Source organism: Mustelus asterias, chromosome 8 (assembly GCF_964213995.1).
Source record: "Mustelus asterias chromosome 8, sMusAst1.hap1.1, whole genome shotgun sequence".
NCBI classification, from domain to species: Eukaryota; Metazoa; Chordata; class Chondrichthyes; order Carcharhiniformes; family Triakidae; genus Mustelus; species Mustelus asterias.
Genome location: NC_135808.1, coordinates 136,619,965 through 136,634,551, shown reverse-complemented (window position 1 = coordinate 136,634,551; position 14,587 = coordinate 136,619,965). Strand labels below are relative to the sequence as shown.

General features: G+C 49.3%; 2 protein-coding genes across 6 annotated transcripts in view; one reads left to right on the top strand and one right to left on the bottom strand.

Annotated features, from left to right (window-relative positions):
- The window catches only part of cryz (crystallin, zeta (quinone reductase)), a 143,577-nt gene that overhangs the window by 40,736 nt on the left and 88,254 nt on the right, over positions 1-14,587 (bottom strand). The window contains exons 1-3 of one of the 5 annotated variants that reach the window (XM_078219032.1): positions 10,371-10,499; positions 7,404-7,529; positions 1,369-1,521 (exon numbers count right to left, since the gene is read on the bottom strand). In XM_078219032.1, coding sequence (XP_078075158.1) covers positions 1,369-1,521; positions 7,404-7,523 — 273 coding nt within the window. In that variant the 5' untranslated portion in view covers positions 7,524-7,529; positions 10,371-10,499. Of the gene's footprint in view, positions 1-1,368; positions 1,522-7,403; positions 7,530-8,477; positions 8,561-10,305; positions 10,500-14,587 lie in introns of those variants that run through there. The other 4 variants (XM_078219031.1, XM_078219029.1, XM_078219030.1 and 1 more) reach the window with 4 other exon arrangements.
- tyw3 (tRNA-yW synthesizing protein 3 homolog (S. cerevisiae)) overlaps positions 10,530-14,587 on the top strand; it is a 33,169-nt gene continuing 29,111 nt past the window's right edge. The window contains exon 1 of the mRNA XM_078219034.1: positions 10,530-10,694. Within this exon, the coding sequence (XP_078075160.1) occupies positions 10,530-10,694 (165 nt within the window). The remainder of the gene's footprint in view (positions 10,695-14,587) is intronic.

Sequence of the window (14,587 nt, the reverse complement as noted above, 5' to 3'; positions counted from 1 at the left end):
GTTAAACTTCTTACTGTGTTTACCCGAGTCCAACACCGGCATCTCCACATCATATCCATTTTCTTACAGTCCTTCTTTATCACCGGAATATATTGTTGCTGAGTACTGAAAAAGATCTCCTTAAAAATGCTCCACTGTTCCTCAGCTGTCCTACCTATCAGTCTACTCTCCCAGTCCACCTTAGCCAATTCAGCCCTCATCCTATCGTACTTCCCTCTGTTCAAACAGAGGACACTGGTATGGGACCCTACTTTCTCCTCTTCCATTTGTATCAGAAATTCGACCATATTGTGATCACTTGACCCAAGAGGGTCCTTCACAAGAACATCCTTAATTCTACCTACCTCGTTACACATTACCAGATCTAAGATAACTCATTCCCTCGTCGGTTCTGTAACATACTGTTCAAGGTAACTATCCCGACAGCATTCTAAGAACTCTTCCTCCATCCCACCCCTTCCAACTTGAGTCAGCCAATCAATATGCAGGTTGAAGTCCCCCATGATTATTGCCGTTCCGTTTTTGCACGCATCCATTATTTGCTTGTTTATAGCCCTCCCCACCTCAACATTATTATTTGGGGGCCTATAGACCATGCCTACTAGTGTCTTTCTCCCCCTACTATTCCTTATCTCTACCCATAACGATTCCACGTTTTGTTCCTTAGAGCCTATGTCATCCCTCACTACTACCCTGATATTATCTTTTATTAACAGAGCCACCCCACCACCTTTTCCTTCCTGTCTATTCTTCCTAAATGCCTGATACCCCTGGATATTCATCTCCCAGTCCTGGTCTCCCTGCAGCCACGTTTCTGTAATGGCCACTAGATCATACCCATTTGTGCTGATTTGCACCATCAACTCATTAACTTTGTTCCGAATGCTTCGTGCATTCAGGCAAAGTGTCTTTATTCCAGCTTTTATCTGGACCCGATTTGATGAAACGCTATCAACCTCTCCCTCGCCCTCTACTCCTTTAACTACTTGAATGCCCTCATTCACTTGCACTTGCTCCCTCTCCTCTACCATTGATTTCGTCCACAGGGCATGATCTTACCAGCCGTTCACGCCACGCTCCTGCTGCAGCGAAGTCGGAGACTAGCTTTATATTCTCTTTTATGGTCACCAGTTACCAAGGTGTATTAGCCTGGGCCTCTGCATTATTAACCCAATGAGATTGCCATATGTCTCCCTTATGTTCAATGCACTATTTAAATGCAAGCTGTTGTTAATGGCGAATTCAGAGATTTTAAAAGAAAAATGTATTTTCTACAAAACAGGCCACAAAATATTTTAAAATATAATTCAGGACAATTCTTGGGATGGGAGAGCCATTTTAAGATCATCACAAAATGTAACAAATTACCTTAAATTTACTGACAAATTGCCCCACTTGTTCCACGATTCCTGACACGTCATTTCCAGGTGTCCAGGGCAAACATGGCTTCCTTGCATAGGATCCGGAACGCATGTAAGTTTCAACTGGATTTACACCGCAAGCGCGGACTCTGATTAGAACCTAAGAGGGCAAAGAGCATCCTTAGTTTTCAAAAAAAGAGGAAGTCAGAAATTCTGCTGACCACAGTCCCAATCTGACCATTCTAAACCAGCCCAAACAAACAGTTAGTCCTTCAATAAATCAACAAATGGAGATCTAGACGGTGGGGAACTCAATATTTTTTTAATTTCCAAGTCGACATCTTACCCGTTCTGAAAGTTCCTTCCAAATAGTTCATGTTTATTTATTCTTAAGAATGCCAAGCAAACCAGAGAGGGCACAAAGAGAATAGGAAGTGAAGAGATTTCGTTCAGTTGACCATCATTTGCGAATTATTAAGGCTCATGGCTTCAAGTTGGTTCAAACTGTTGCCCTGAAGCTTTGGGTCAGGTATTTTGCAGCCATTTGACCGCATCTTCTGCACTATACCTTTAGATCAGCTAAACCAAGAACAGCAGAAATAAGATTAGGAGTAGGACCCCTCAATCCTGCTCCATGATTCAACAAGATCATGGCTGATCTACCTCAATTCCACTTTCCTGCCCTATCTTTGATTTGCTAATTGAGTTAAACATGTTCAGGTTATGACCCAATTTGGGAGTTGATCCTGTGAGCATTTTCTGTTCTACACCGATTTTGATTACCTGTATGGGACTCCTCCCATTATAAAGAATAAGCAGGCTTTCACCCTCAATGAGAAAAAAATGTTTTGAACAGCAATGTGAATCAGTTATTTTCCCATGACGAATGAAAACCATAAGATTGATGCTAAGAACAATATATTCTTGCACAGTGACTCCAGACCAAGAATTGAGTCTGCACCCTGGACGTTTAGTAATGAAATGCTTCAAAGAACAAAGAACAATACAGCACAGGAATAGGCCCTTCGGCCCTCCAAGCCCGCGCCGCTCCCTGGTCCAAACTAGACCATTCTTTTGTATCCCTCCATTCCCACTCCGTTCATGTGGCTATCTCGATAAGTCTTAAACGTTCCCAGTGTGTCCGCCTCCACTACCTTGCCCGGCAGCACATTCCAGGCCCCCACCACCCTCTATGTAAAATACGTCCTTCTGATATCCGTGTTAAACCTCCCCCCGTCACCTTGAACCTATGACCCCTCGTGAACGTCACCACCAACCTGGGAAAAAGCTTCCCACCGTTCACCCTATCTATGCCTTTCATAATTTTATACACCTCTATTAGGTCACCCCTCATCCTCCGTCTTTGCAGTGAGAACAACCCGTTTACCCAATCTCTCCTCATAACTAAGCCCTTCCATACCAGGCAACATCCTGGTAAACCTCCTCTGCAGTCTCTCTAAAGTCTCCACGTCCTTCTGGTAGTGTGGCGACCAGAACTGGGCACAGTATTCCAAATGTGGCCAAACCAACGTTCTATACAACTGCAACATCAGACCCCAACTTTTATACTCTATGCCCCATCCTATAAAGGCAAGCATGCCATATGCCTTATTCACTACCTTCTCCACTTGTGACGTCACCTTCAAGGATCTGTGGACTTGCACACCCAGGTCCCTCTGCGTATCTACACCCTTTATGGTTCTGCCATTTATCGTATAGCTCCCCCATACGTTAGTTCTACCAAAATGCATCACTTCGCATTTATCAGGATTGAACTCCATCTACCATTTCTTTGCCCAAATTTCCAGCCTATCTATATCCTTCTGTAGCCTCTGACAATGTTCCTCACTATCTGCAAGTCCAGCCATTTTCGTGTCGTCCGCAAACTTACTGATCACCCGAGTTACACCTTCTTCCAGATCGTTTATATAAATCACAAACAGCAGAGGTCCCAATACAGAGCCCTGCGGAACACCACTAGTCACAGGCATCCAGCCGGAAAAAGACACTTCCACTACCACCCTCTGTCGTCTGTGACCAAGCCAGTTCTCCACCCATCTAGCCACCTCTCCCTTTATCCCATGAGATCCAACCTTTTGTATCAACCTACCATGAGGGACTTTGTCAAACGCTTTACTAAAGTCCATATAGACGACATCCACGGCCCTTCCCTCGTCAACCATTCTAGTCACTTCTTCAAAAAACTCCACCAGGTTAGTGAGGCATGACCTCCCTCTCACAAAACCATGCTGACTATCGTTAATGAGTTTATTCCTTTCTAAATACGCATACATCCTATCTCTAAGAATCCTCTCCAACAACTTCCCTGCCACGGACGTCAAGCTCACCGGCCTATAATTACCTGGGTTATCCTTCCTACCCTTCTTAAATAACGGGACCACATTAGCTATCCTCCAATCCTCTGGGACCTCACCTGTGTCCAGTGACGTGACAAAGATTTGCGTCAGAAGCCCAGCGATTTCATCTCTCGTCTCCCTGAGCAGCCTTGGATAGATTCCATCAGGCCCTGGGGATTTTTCAGTCTTTATATTCCCTAAAAAACCTAACACTTCCTCCCTTGTAATGGAGATTTTCGCTAACGGGTCAACACTCCCCTCCGAGACACTCCCAGTCAACACATCAAAATTCAACAAACATTATAATCTCAACTTGAAACCATTGCCTTGCAAAGCAAAAGACCTGCTTGTACATCCTAGCTTTACTGATACTTAAAGAGATGAATTAGTTTATTATGCTAACTATCACAGGGGGTAAATGGGATGAAACTATTATCGTCAGTTCCTCGAAACAAGGATGACTTCTGCCAGGCTGCACATCTTTGGACTGTGGGATGAAACTGGACCAAGCAGCACCTGCTCAGCAATAACCTGCTCAGTGACGCCCAGTATGAGTTTTGCCAGGGAACTCAGCTCCCGACCTTATTAAAGCCTTGGTTCAAACATGGACAAACGAGCTGAATTCCAGAGGTGAGGTGAGAATGACAGCCCTTGACATCAAGGCCGCATTCGACCAAGTGTGGCATCAGGGAGCCCTAGCAAAACTGGAATCAATGGGTATCAGGGGTAAACAAACTGTCCACTGGTTGGAGTCATACCTGGCACATAGGAAGATGGTTGTGGTTGTGGAGGGTCAGTCATCTCAGCTCCAGGACATCTCTGCAGGCATCCCTCAGGGTAGTGTCCTCGGCCCAACAATCTTCAGCTGGTTCATCAATGACCTTCCCTCCGTCATAAGGTGGGGATGTTCGGCGATGATTTCACAATGTTCAGCACCATTCAGTGACTCCTCAGACCTGAAGCAGTCCATGTCCAAATGCAACAAGATCTGGACAATATCCAGGCAAGTAACATTTGCGCCACACAAATGCCAGGCAATGACCGTCATCAATAAGAGACATTCGAACCATCACCCTTGACATTCAATGGTGTTACCATCACTGAATTCCCCACTGTCAACATCCTTGGGGTTACCATTGACCAGAAACTCAACTGGATTCGCCACATAATCACAGTAGCTACAAGAGCAGGTCAGAAGCTAGGAATTCTGCAGCTAGTAACTCACCTCCTTACTCCCCAAAGCCTATCCACCATCTACAAGGCACAAGTCAGGAGTGTGATGGAATACTTCCCACTTGCCTGGATGGGTACAGCTGCAACAGCACTCAAAAAGCTTGACACCATCCAGGATAAAGCAGCCCACTTGATTAGCATCACATCCACTCCCTCCACCACCGGCGCTCGGTAGCAGCAGGGTGTACTATCTACAAGATGCACTGCAGCAATTCACTATAGATCCTTAAACAGCACCTTCTAAACCCACAACCACTTCCATTTAGAAGGACGAGGGCAGAAGGTATATTGGAACACCACCATCCTCCAAGCCACTCACCAACCTGACTTCGAAATATATCGGCGTTCCTTCGCAGTCGCTGGATCAAAATCCTGGAACTCCCTCCCCAATCGCATTGTGTGTCTGCAGCGATTCAAGGAGGCAGCTCACCACCACCTTTTCAAGGGCAATCAAAGCTGGCCAGCCAGCAACGCCACGTCCCATTAATGAATAAAAAAAGAGCAGTCTCTTCCCTGCTGCCATCAGACTTTTAAATGGACCTACCATATAGAATCTCATGAATCTCTACAGTGCAGAAGGAGACCACTCGGCCCATCGAGTCTGCATCGACCACAATCCCACCCAAGCCATATACCCATAACCCCACACATTTACCCTGCTAAACCCCTGACGCTAGGGTCAATTTAACATGGTCAATCAACCTAACCTGCACATTTTTGGACTGTGGGAGGAAACCGGAGCACCCAGAGTAAACCCACGCAGACAGAGGGAGAACGTGCAAACTCCATACAGACAGTGACCCGAGGCTGGAATTGAACCTGGGTCCCTGGTGCTGTGACATAGCAATGCTAACCACTGTGTCACCGTGTGCCCCAAGCTGATATTAAGTTGATTTTTCTCTACACCCTAGCTATATTCTGCATCCTCTCCTTTTCTTCCCCCTTATGTACTCTATGAATGGTATGTTTGGTGTTTATAGTGCACAAGAAACAAAAGTTTTCACCACATGCCAATCCATCTGACAATAATAAATCAAATCAAATCAAATCTAATCTGAATTTGAGTCTCAATTCCAGGACTTTAAAGTTTGAAGTTTATTTATTAGTCACAAGTAAGGCTTACATTCGCACGGTAGCACAGTGGGGCGGCACAGTAGCACAGTGGTTAGCACTGCTGCTTCACAGCTCCAGGGACCTGGGTTCGATTCCCGGCTTGGGTCACTGTCTGTGTGGAGATTGCACATTCTCCTCGTGTCTGCGTGGGTTTCCTCTGGATGCTCTGGTTTCCTCCCACAGTCCATAGATGTGCGGGTTAGGTTGATTGGCCATGCTAAAATTGCCCCTTAGTGTCCTGAGATGCGTAGGTTAGAGGGATTAGCCGGTAAATATGTCGGGATGTGGAGGTATGGCCTGGGTGGGATTGTGGTTGGTGCAGACTCGATGGACCGAATGGCCTCTTTCTGCACTGTAGGGATTCTATGATTCTACTGTGAAATTCCCCTGAAAATAGCTGAAAGTAGACCTGTGCTACTAGATTATTGAGTCCCACTAACATTTTAGTTAGTAGTGTTATGATTCAGGTCCGAAACTCCAAAGTGTTTTATGAAGTCCGCCTGCATCATAAGTTTTACAATTTGAATTTGGCTCAGGTGAGCATGAGATGTTTCACTTCAGGTATGATTCCAATGACCCACTAGGGAGCTTTTATCAAACAAAGTTTATTTAAGAATACAATTAACATGTATAGAAAGAAAATTAGCCACAACTTTCACCAATTTGGAAACAAGAGAAAAAACAATCATGATATTGTATAAAGCTTGACATCTAAACACCGTTCCAATGAAACAAATCTCACAAACAAAACATTTGCCACAGGTTTAATACATAAAATATGAATGCTCACGTGATGTTAGAACTTAGATCTTTGGATGGAAAATTGAAACTCTGACTTCCCAACCTTGTAACTTCTCGCAGTCCTCTGGATAAACACCCAGAATAGCTTGAAGTCAGAACAGCTTCCCAAAACACCAGAGAGACTCTTGGCAGGTTAACCTCCAACAGCAGATTTTCTACCCTGGGAAGGCCAGGAACCTTGCTTCCAGCTTGCCAGCCAAATTTCCAATACCAGGAGAGAAAGAAACACTTCTTTTCAGCTTGGTGTCCACCTCCTTCTAAACTAAAACTGAAAGCAAGTCCTTGAATTCTTCTGGGGAAGGAACCACCTGAATTTGATTCATCAATCTTCCCCCTCACAATGCAGAGTCATAAAAGATCGCAGAGTAAAAATAAACAAAACCCCATTTAAACCATGGAAGTAGCAATTAAAGGACTTCTCCAGACAGCCGGTGCCACAATAAAAATAACTGAAGCTGTGATAGCTGCAGAGAGCATGATTTAAAAAAAAACATTTCTTAAAGGTACACTAATGTCACAGTAGAAAGATGCATCTTACCTGATTTTCGCTTGGGTTAGGTACAGGAATATCTGATTGTAACTTGAGGACTCCTGGCTCGCCAAATTCAGATACTCGCACAGCCCGCATGAGGGATGCAGCTGATCTTCCAGAAGCCATGACAAACTAAAATTACATTAATCACTGCATTAAAAGTGCACACTCCTGTAAACCCCTGCAATAAGTCACACACAATTCAACTTGCCTACCATGGTTCAGTGCCGAGAAATCTTGCCTTTGATTTAGAAAATTGTGGGTTCCGGTCTCAATAAAAAACATACAATCGAGGCTGACACTCTGAGTGCAGCACTGAGGGTTTTTGCTGAACTATCAGAGGTACCATCTTTTCACAGAATCACAGAACACTACAGTGCAGAAGAGGCCCTTCAGCCCATCGAGACTGTACCAACGCATCAAAGGTCCTGACCTGCCCACCTAATCCCACTTGCCAGGACTTGGCCCATAGCCTTGAATGTCATCTTTTGAATGAGATGTTAACCTGTGACCCTGACTGCCCTCTCAGGTGGGCAGGAAAACTTCCACAACACTATTTCAAAGAGCAGAGGAGATCTTTCTGGTATCCTGGTCAATATTCACCCTTCAACGAACATCACTACAACAGATTATCTGATCTATATCACACTGACGTTTATGGGAGCAGTACAAATTGACTGCTTTGTTTCTAAACATACTTTATTGACTACAAAATGCTTTGGAATGTCCTGAGGCCATGAAAGGTTCTATAGAAGTGCAAGCCTCTATTTTACAAATGCCTGCCTCAACTATCAATTCCACATAACTATCAATTCCACATTTCCCAATTCAAAATTGATTGAATAATACAACATTTTGCACAGCAGAACATAAAACCTGAAGTGATCAACAGTGGATTGTATCTTGTGAGACAGGTGGAGATTACTCAAACTCAATCTCATTCGATGCAGATTCACGAAGGCAACAGTCACTCAGTCAGTCCCAGGATTCAGGTATTTGTCCCCCAGGCAAAACGTGCAGTGTTTCCAATCACCAATAAGCACAATGTCGATACCTTGATATGAGCTTTTTGACTCTTACCATGATAATAAATAACTGAGGAGACCAGTTAACATAAAATTATAGTCAAGATCAGAATTCCATCTGCAAATCATACAAGGACTGAAGTGCCAGCAGAAACAGTTAATGCAGTTTGAAACATGAAGCCTGATTAATATCTAACAGACAGTTTGTTTGAGGGTTAAAAGGGAACTACTGCTATACGTACTGCTTTGGGCTATAAAAGGATCACTTCTCCAACACAACTGGTTAGAGTGTGTAATAGGATTTACATTTAAATTAATGTCCTGGAGTTTTGCGTTATTTCCCTAGGGCTTTTGTTCTTGGAAATTTCCCATGTGCAAAGGAAAGCAAATTGTACCTGGTCACTGATTTACAAGCTACCTTTGCGGGGGGCGGACGGGGGGGGGGGGGGGGAGCAGTATCAGCTGGGAACTCTTCAGCAAAAGTGTCCTGGGTTCAAGTGTGGAGATGCCGGCGTTGGACTGGGGTGAACACAGTAAGAGTTTTAACAACACCAGGTTAAAGTCCAACAGGTTTACTTGGTAGCAAATACCATTAGCTTTTGGAGCGCTGCTCCTTCGTCAGATGGAGTGGAAATTTCCTTGGATGCCTTGGATCTTCAGGTAAGCGTTCTCCAAGGCGGCCTTCACGACACACGACAGCGCAGAGTCGCTGAGCAGAAACTGATAGCCAGGTTCCGCACACATGAGGACGGCCTAAACCGGGATGTTGGATTTATGTCACATTATCAGTAACCCCCACAGCTTGCCTCCTGGACTTGCAGAATTTCACTAGCTGTTCTGTCTGGAGACAGTACACATCTCTTTAACCTGTGTTGAATGCTCCCTCCACCCACATTGTCTGTACATTTAAGACCTGGCTGGCTGTAGAGATTTGCATTCCAATCAGTCTTCTGTAATTTGATTTCTGTGTCTGTTTGCACTGTTGGAGAACAGATATCCACTCCATCTGACGAAGGAGCAGTGCTCCGAAAGCTTATGGTATTTGCTACCAAATAAACCTGTTGGACTTTAACCTGGTGTTGTGAGACTTCTTACTGTGCTTACCCCAGTCCAACGCCGGCATCTCCACATCATGACTGTATCAATGAACCAGCTCTCCAATCAGTCCCGCATTTCCAGCTCTATCCCTGTATCTCTGCAAATCTTTCCCCTTCAACTATCAGTGGTTAGCACTGCCGCTTCACAGCGCCAGGGACCCAGGTTCAATTCCTGGCTTGGGTCACTGTGTGAAGTTTGCACAATCTCCCCGTGTCTGCATGGGTTTCCTCCGGGTGCTCCGGTTTCCTCCCACAGTCCAAAGATGTGCAACTTAGGTTGATTGGCCACAATTAGTGTCTGGGGGACTAGCTAGGGTAAATATGTGAGGTTTGGGGGGGATAGGGCCTGGGTGGGATTGTGGTCGGTGCAGACTCGATGGGCTGAATGGCCTCTTTCTGCGCTGTCGGGATTCCAGGATTCTATCTCCCCAATTCCCTTTTGAAAGTTATTATTGAATCTGCTTCCACCGCCCTTTCAGGCAGCACATTCCAGATCACAACAACTCACTGTGTCAAATAAACTCCCCTCATCTCCCCCTCTGGTTCTTTTCCCGATTCTCTTCAATCTGTGTCCCTCTGGGTTACCCAGCCTCCTGTCACCCTCCTTATTTACTCCATCAAAACTTTTCAAAACAAGTTGGAAAACAATTAGTTTAAACTGTAAAAGCGACTCTCTGAGCTCGAGCGCAAGGTGCTGAGTTCACACATACAATATACAATATACTTTAACCGGGTTTAAGGAGCTACATTGCAGCTTTACAAAGAAGCAGCGTCGGTAACACTGACCCGGTAACCGGAGCCGTTAATTCACACTCAAAGTCAAGCTGTCAAAGTGAGCAAAAGCGGCAAACCTGCGGCTGGGTTTTGAACTCGGGGATTGCGGTCGCGCTCCGCCCAGCGGCCGCTTTGTCCCCCGCAGGCCGCCGTGGCCCGGCCTCGCGCCGAAGCCGTTAACGGTCACCCAGCCGCCGCGAGCCCCGTCTCCCCGGCAACCGGCCCGCGCCGCTGGGATGGACACCTTCCGCATGCGCAAAGAGCAGCGGCTGCAAGCGGGCACTGACCGCAGCCGAGCGGCTGGAGTGGACTCGGCCATCAGCGGCCTGGTGGACAGGCTGAACCAGTCTGACAGATACTGCAGCACCAGCTCATGCTCAGGCCGAGTGCTGCTGCTGGGGGTGAGGCAAGGCACCGTGAGACAGGGGCACCGTGAGACAGGGGCACTGAGAGACAGGGGCACTGAGAGACCGGGGCACTCCAGAGACAGGGGCACCCCAGAGACAGGGCACCGTGAGACAGGGGCACCGAGAGACAGGGGCACTGAGAGACCGGGGCACTCCAGAGACAGGGGCACTGAGAGACCGGGGCACTCCAGAGACAGGGGCACCGAGAGACAGGGGCACTGAGAGACCGGGGCACTCCAGAGACAGGGGCACCCCAGAGACAGGGCACCGTGAGACAGGGGCACCGTGAGACAGGGCACCGTGAGACAGGGGCACCCCAGAGACAGGGGCACCGTGAGACAGGGGCACCGAGAGACAGGGCACCGAGAGACAGGGGCACTGAGAGACAGGGGCACTGAGAGACCGGGGCACTCCAGAGACAGGGGCACCGTGAGACAGGGGCACCCCAGAGACAGGGCACCGTGAGACAGGGGCACCGAGAGACAGGGCACCGAGAGACAGGGGCACCCCAGAGACAGGGCACCGTGAGACAGGGGCACCGAGAGACAGGGGCACTGAGAGACCGGGGCACCCCAGAGACAGGGGCACTGAGAGACAGGGGCACTGAGAGACCGGGGCACCCCAGAGACAGGGGCACCGAGAGACAGGGGCACCGAGAGACAGGGGCACCGTGAGACAGGGGCACCGTGAGACAGGGGCACCGAGAGACAGGGGCACTGAGAGACCGGGGCACTCCAGAGACAGGGGCACCCCAGAGACAGGGCACCGTGAGACAGGGGCACCGTGAGACAGGGCACCGTGAGACAGGGGCACCCCAGAGACAGGGGCACCGTGAGACAGGGGCACCGAGAGACAGGGCACCGAGAGACAGGGGCACCCCAGAGACAGGGCACCGTGAGACAGGGGCACCGAGAGACAGGGGCACTGAGAGACCGGGGCACCCCAGAGACAGGGGCACTGAGAGACAGGGGCACTGAGAGACCGGGGCACCCCAGAGACAGGGGCACCGAGAGACAGGGGCACCGAGAGACAGGGGCACCGAGAGACAGGGGCACCGTGAGACAGGGGCACCGTGAGACAGGGGCACCGAGAGACAGGGACACCGAGAGACAGGGGCACCGTGAGACAGGGGCACCGAGAGACAGGGGCACCGAGAGACAGGGACACCGAGAGACAGGGGCACCGTGAGACAGGGGCACCGTGAGACAGGGGCACCGAGAGACAGGGGCACCGTGAGACAGGGGCACCATGAGACAGGGCACCGTGAGACAGGGGCACCGTGAGACAGGGGCACCGAGAGACAGGGGCACCGAGAGACAGGGGCACCGAGAGACAGGGGCACCGAGAGACGGGGCACCGTGAGACGGGGCCCCGTGAGACGGGGCACCGAGAGACAGGGGCACTGTGAGACAGGGGCACCGTGAGACAGGGGCAGCGTGAGACAGGGCACCGTGAGACAGGGGCACCGAGAGACAGGGGCATCGAGAGACAGGGGCACCGTGAGACAGGGGCCCCGTGAGACAGGGCACCGTGAGACAGGGGCACCGTGAGACAGGGGCACCGAGAGACAGGGCACCGTGAGACAGGGGCACCGTGAGACAGGGCACCGTGAGACAGGGACACCGAGAGACAGGGCACAGAGAGACAGGGCACCGAGAGACAGGGGCATCAGAGACAGGGGCACCGTGAGACAGGGACACCGAGAGACAGGGGCACCGTGAGACAGGGGCACCGTGAGACAGGGGCACCGTGAGACAGGGGCACCGTGAGACAGGGGCACCGAGAGACAGGGGCACCGTGAGACAGGGCACCGTGAGACAGGGGCACCGTGAGACAGGGGCACCGAGAGACGGGGCACCGAGAGACAGGGGCACCGAGAGACAGGGGCACCAAGAGACGGGGCACCGTGAGACGGGGCACCGTGAGACGGGGCACCGTGAGACAGGGGCACCGTGAGACAGGGGCACTGAGAGACAGGGCACCGTGCGACAGGGGCACCGTGAGACAGGGGCACCATGAGACAGGGGCACCGTGAGACAGGGGCACCGAGAGACAGGGGCACCGAGAGACAGGGGCACCGAGAGACAGGGGCACCGAGAGACAGGGGCACCGAGAGACGGGGCACCGTGAGACGGGGCACCGTGAGACAGGGCACCGTGAGACAGGGCACCGAGAGACAGGGGCACTGTGAGACAGGGGCACTGAGAGACAGGGCACCCCAGAGACGGGCAACGAGAGACAGGGGCACTGTGAGACAGGGGCACCCCAGAGACATGGGCACCGTGAGTGGCTACCAGCGGGTTTTTATTCAATTACATAGCGCTCAAGTTTAACTTTTTAGTTACCCCCTCCCTCAGGAATTTGCCTTCCTCATTGGAGGGAATCTATTCTGATATATCCATTGAAATCTCTGCCACTGCATTAATATTAATCCATCTCTTAAGATCATTTGCCAGTTTCATTTAGCTAGCCCTGTTTTCCTGCTCTCACAATTATTTAAGTTTAAAATACTAGTCTTGAACCCACTCTTCTCCCCTTCAAATTCAATATACAATTCAATCATACCCTGCTCGCTGCTGCCTGGGTGTTCCTTCCCTGTAAGGTTCTCAATTAGTTTTATCTCATTGCACAATTCTAAGTCTATTTTGGCCCATCATCTGGTTGGCTCCAGAACTTGCTGTTCTCAGCAACTATACCAAAAGCATTGTTTGAACCGCTCATCTACACTACCTTAGCTGATCTGATTTTTCTAGTCTGTATGTGGATTAAGCTCACCCATAATTATCACTGCACCTTTCTAATAAGTTCCCTGTATTTCTTTTATTCAACATCCTATCATGTTTTTTTGTAGAATCATATAATCCCTACAGCGCAGAAAGAGGCCATTCGGCCACTTGAGCCTGCACTGACAACAATCCCACCCAAGCACTATCCCTATAACCCCAAGCATTTACCCAGCTAATCTCATAGACGGGTGGCACAGTGGTTAGCACAGCTGCATCACAGTGCCAGGGACCCGGGTTCAATTCCGGCCTCGGGTCACTGTGTGGAGTTTGCACGTTCTCCCCATGTCTGCATGGGTTTCCTCCGGGTGCTCCTGTTTCCTCCCACAGTCCAAAGATGTGCTGGTTAGGTTGATTGGCCATGCTAAATTGACCCTAGTGTTTGGGGATTGGCAGGATAAATATGTGGGGTTACAGGAATAGGGTCTGGGTGGGTTTGCGGTCAGTACAGATTTGATGGGCCGAATGGCCTCCTTCTGCACTGTAGGGATTCTATGATTCAGAATCATCGAAACCCGACAGTGCAGAAGGAAGCCATTCAGCCCATTAAGTCTGCACTGACCACAATCCCACCACAGGCCCTATCCCCACACATTTACCCTGCAAATCCCTCTAACCTAAACATCCTGGCACACTAAGGGGCACTTTAGCATGGCCAATCAACGTAACCTGCACATCATTGGACTGTGGGAGGAAACCGGAACACCCGGAGGAAGCCCACCCAGACACAGGGAGAATGTGCAAACTCCACACAGACAGTGACCCAAGCTGGGAATTGAACCCAGGTCCTTGGAGCTGTTAGGCCTCTTCTAGAGCCAACCCTAACACTAAGAGGCAATTAAACATGGCCAATCAACCTAGCCCACACATCTCTGTACGGTGGGAGGAAACTGGAGTACCCAGAGGAAACCTACACAGATACAGGGAGAATGTGCAAATTCCACACACAGAGTTACCTGAGGTGGGAATTGAACCCGGGTCCATGGCATTGTGAGGCAGCAGTGTTAACCACTGAGCCACCATGCCATCCGTTGTTAGGGGGCCCGTACATGACTCCTGCAAACTACCCCTTGCTTATACCATTTCTCATCTCAGCCCAAACCA